This window comes from Nyctereutes procyonoides, unplaced genomic scaffold (assembly GCF_905146905.1).
Source record: "Nyctereutes procyonoides isolate TBG_1078 unplaced genomic scaffold, NYPRO_anot_genome, whole genome shotgun sequence".
Classification (NCBI taxonomy): Eukaryota; Metazoa; Chordata; class Mammalia; order Carnivora; family Canidae; genus Nyctereutes; species Nyctereutes procyonoides.
Genome location: NW_026575147.1, coordinates 18,088,310 through 18,093,100, shown reverse-complemented (window position 1 = coordinate 18,093,100; position 4,791 = coordinate 18,088,310). Strand labels below are relative to the sequence as shown.

The 4,791-nt window shown below is 35.7% G+C and overlaps 1 protein-coding gene across 1 annotated transcript; it reads right to left on the bottom strand.

Moving 5' to 3' along the window:
• Positions 1-1,944: 1,944 nt before the first annotated feature.
• On the bottom strand, positions 1,945-2,913 carry LOC129501231 (olfactory receptor 5V1-like). Its single transcript, XM_055312175.1, is given in 1 exon segment — positions 1,945-2,913. A coding segment is annotated over 1 exon segment (969 nt).
• Between the last annotated feature and the right edge of the window lie 1,878 nt (positions 2,914-4,791).

The following is a 4,791-nucleotide window of genomic DNA, read 5'->3' as shown; positions in this document are numbered from 1 at the left end:
TGCCTCATGAGAAGGATATGCCATTCCAGGAGATTCCTTGAGTATACTCATTGTGGAATGCAAGATTTGAAAATTCTTTCATCTCTCAATGAATTCATTTTTATAGGATGGACTTTTATAAATGCCTGTGGGCTAATCTTTTGAGAATACTCATGTAATCTCTAAGCAGCTGTTCTGTGATTCCTCAGAGTGCAAACACAATTCAAGGGCAACAGCCTGAAAAGAAAGTTTAGAAGTGATGAACAATTAATTCTCTCTTGGATTCATTAAAATTGTGGCAATCATCTTTCCCAGCATGCAATGAGGAGTTCAGCTTCCTTTCTCTTTGGGGACATTGATGAGCAAAGTTCAGTACTAGATTTCTATTCTATTTCTATTCTATTTCTTGCTAGCAGTGGCAAGAAGCCTATGAACTTGGCTTCTCCTCATTATCATCAAGAAGAAGAGAGGTAAGTGTGGGTGTGAGCTTATTGGGTTGGATTCCATGCAGCATGGGGAGTTTCCTCCTCAGATTTGAACGTCTCCATACTGTATGCTCTGCCAGTGCATGTGTATTGGAGCTACAGTATTAACAACTTACTCTGTTGGCTCTAACCCTCTCTTAGGGCTGCTCACATAGACATGGTGCTTTCTTTCTTCCCCACCAACATCCTGTCTTTGTGTCTCCAGATTTCTGGTACTACCAGTACTCATGACATTATTGATATGGAGTTCTAAAGAAGAAAAAAGCAGAGCCATCAAACAGCTCTGTAGGTCACTTGTAAGTTTGAAAATCTTGTAGTATTTTACTTCACCAAAATTTAGGATAAAAACATTGGATCCTGTCAAGAGTTAAGTGTCTAGGGACGCCTGGGTGGCTCAACGGTTGAGCATCTGCCTTTGGCTCAGGTCATGATCCTGGGGCCCCAGAGGGAGCCAGCTTCTCCTTCTGCCTGTCTCTGCCTCTCTTTTTCTGTGTCTCTCATGAATAAATAAATAAATAAAATCTTTTAAAAAAAGAGTTAAGTGTCTAAAGCTCAAACACTCTATTAGCAACATGAGTTTTTTCATATATGAAGGAGAAGTACAGAAGTGGTGCTGATTAGAGACCTTAGAATCATTATCCATCAGGCAAGTGCAAACCAAAATCACACTGATATAGTATTTCACACATACTAGGATGGGTCTAAAAATAACATATAATAACATGTTGGTGAGGAGGCAAAGAAATTAGAATCTTCATATACTGCTCTTAGTATGTAAAATGGTGCCACTGTTTTGAAAACAACTTGACAGTTCTTCAAAATGGTAAATATAGAATTATCATATGATCCAGCAATTTCACTCCTAGGTATAAACTCTATATAAATAAAAATATATGTTCACTAAAAACTGGTACATAAATGTTCATAACAGCCAAAATGTGAAAACAACAAAAATGTCTATCAAGTGATGAATGGATAAATAAAATGTGGCATATCTATAAAATAGAAATCATTTAGTAATAAGAAGGAATAAAATACCAATACATGGTACAATATGGATGGGTCTTGAAAACATCCCAAGTGAAGAAGCCAAACATACAAGGCACATACTATATGATTTTATTTATATGAAACATCCAGCATAGGGATATCCATAGACACAGAGGGCAGATTAGTGGTTATCTAGTGCTGCTAAATTGGGAGAATATGGGGAATGATTTTTTTAAATATGTGGGTACCTGGTGGGGTTTTTTTCAGGGATAATGGATTATGAAAATATTCTCAGTTATCAGTGGATTAGAGAACACAGGACATTTGAGATTACGGTATGTGAAATGCTTGGCACAGTTGTAGCTGTTTGTCCTTATGAAATGGGGCATTATGGTTGTCAAAAGATCCTATATAGAGAACACTGTTATAATTGCAGCTAGAAGGGTCATGTTTTTATTGAGCAAGAAATTTTCCAGAAGGAAAACTTTATCTAATTGCCGAACTTATTAGAGAACCCACCTTTCCTAGCTAGCTTCCTCAGGGGACCCTTGGCCTCCTTGTTTCCCAGACTGTATATGATGGGGTTCAACATGAAGGTCACAACACAGAAAAGTACAAAAACCAGGATGCCAATGTCCAGGTTATACCCCATGTTGGTTCTGTCATAGTTGAAATTGGCTGTTCCATAAAAGACCACAACAACAGTAAGGTGGGATACACAGGTAGAGAAGGCCTTGTTCCTGCCCTGAGTAGAGGGAATCCTAAGAATGGCAGAGATGATGAATACATAGGACACTCCGGTAAACAGGCAGGGGCTCAGGTCAATGATGGCCTTGACCACATGGAGCACAGACTCATTGAGAGAGGTGTCTGAGCAAGAGAGCTCCAGAAGCAATGGGATGTCACAGAGAAAGTGGCTGATTTGGTTGGGCCCACAGAGAGTGAGTGTGGCTGCCAGCACTATGTGTATCACAGAATTCACCAGCCCACACAGCTATGGATTTCAATCACCAAAAAAAAACACAACACAGACCTTCACACTCATGAGGACTGGATATTGAAGGGGGTGGCAAATGACTACATAGTGGTCATAAGCCATAGCAACCAATAAGACACATCCAGTGCCAGTGCATGTCACGAGGAAAAAAGTCTGAGAAAAGCAGCCTTCATATGAGATGGTTTTTTTTTTGCGGAAGAAGTTCACCAGCATGACTGGAATGGTGGTGGATGTATAGCAGACGTCCAAGAAACTCAGGTTGCTGAGGAAATAATACATTGGAGTATGAAGAGCAAGGCTGATTTTAGTGGCTGTTATTATGAGCATGTTTCCCAGGAGTGTTGTCAGGTAAATGATCAAGAAAACCAGGAAAAACAAGCCCTGTAGTTTGGGGTGGTTGGAAAATCCCAAGAAGATAAATTCAGTGACATCTGTTTGATTGTTCATTTCAAATGGTGTCATGGCTACAAAACAATGAGAAAAACAAAAGTCATAATGATAATGTACAAAGAGGACCTCAAATTGGCATGTTAACTTGAAAGATAATATCAAATAATATTGGATATAGAATGGTCTGGGCTGTGGATGAAGGTGTGCAGGAAAGTCTTCAGAAAGACCACAACTTTTTGCTCAGCAAATCCAGCCAGCTCAGGCGCAGGGATCTCCCATGGATTTGGATTTACATAACTACTGGTGGGTGAAAATAAATGTTGGTTTAATGTTTAAGGTACATTTTAATGTTGGCTAATCACAACAATAAACTACTAAATTCTACATTAGAGGGAGCCCACCATCTTAGTAATATTTACTTCCTATCATTGTCCTTTTTGTCTCATTTTTTCCTTTCACCTTTTCTAAGAAATAGTTTCATTGCAAACAATTTTTAATGTAAAAAGATATAAATAAGAATTCATTCACCTCTGAATCAGAGCCAGTACTATGTTTCAGTGTATACAATTGTAGTGATTTTTTTTTTGCTGTTGCAGTTATGTAAATCTTGATCTCTATTTATAGCTTTAAAATATTAAGAGCACTTGTCAGGATAAGCCCTGGATGATGTATGGAATTGCTGAATTACTATATTATACACCTGAAACTAATAACACTGTATATTAACACTACTGGAATTAAGATAAAATATTAGGAGCAAATTTCCAAAATTAGAAAAGAAGTAGTTAACTATTTCTATTCACAGATATGATCCTATATATAGAAAATGTCAAAGAATCCACAAAAATATTGTTAGAGCTCATAAACAAAGTGAGCAATGTTGCACAGACAAAAATCAGTTATGTCTCTATACATTAGCAATGAACAATCCAAAAAGGAAGTTAAGAAATCAATTCCATTTACAATAATATCTAATGTAATAAATGCTTACAATAAATTTTACTGAGGAAGTGAAAGTTCTGTACACTAAAAACTACAAAGCATTGCTGAAAGAAATTAAAGAAGACATAACTAAATAAAATGTACCTATCTTCATGGATAAAAAGACTTAAATTGTTAAGATGTTAATACTATCCAAAGTAATGTACAGGTTCAATGCCTTGTCTATCAAAATTTCAGTGTCTTTTTTCCATAAAAATGGAAAAGTTAATTTTCAAATTCATATTGGATTGCAAGGGGCCCTGAATAGCCAAAACAATTATGAAAAAGAATAAAGTTGGAGGACTCATACTTTCTAACTCCAAAACTTACTCAATACTATAGTAATTGAAACAGTATGGTACTGGCATAAGGATGGACATATAAATTAATGAAATAGAATGGAGAGCTCAGAAATAAATTCTCACATATATGGTTAATTGATTTTCAACAAAAGTTGAAAATTAACATTCAATAAGGAAAAGGATAGTATTTTCAACAAATGGTTCTAGGAAAACTGTATCTTCATGTGAAAGAATGAAGTGCACAAAATTAACTTACACTAGGCACAAATTAACTCAAGATGGATCAAAGATCTAAACTTAAGAGCTAGAACTATAAATCTCTTAGGAGAACACATTGGAGATAATCTTTATGCTATTGGATTTGGCAACTATTTTATGGATATGACACCAAAAGTACAGGTAACAAAAGAAAAAAATAGATAATATGTACTTCATCAAAATTAAGAAAGTGTTATCAAAATACACTATTGAGAAAGCAAAAAAGCAGCCTATAAAATAAAATATTTACAAACCATATATCTGATAAGGGACTTATATCCAGAATATATAAAGAACTCCTATGATTTAACCATAATAAAAAAAGACCTCAATTAAAAAATAAGCAAAGGACTTGAATAGACATTTCTCCAAAGACAATATACAAATGGCCAATAAGAACATGAAAAAA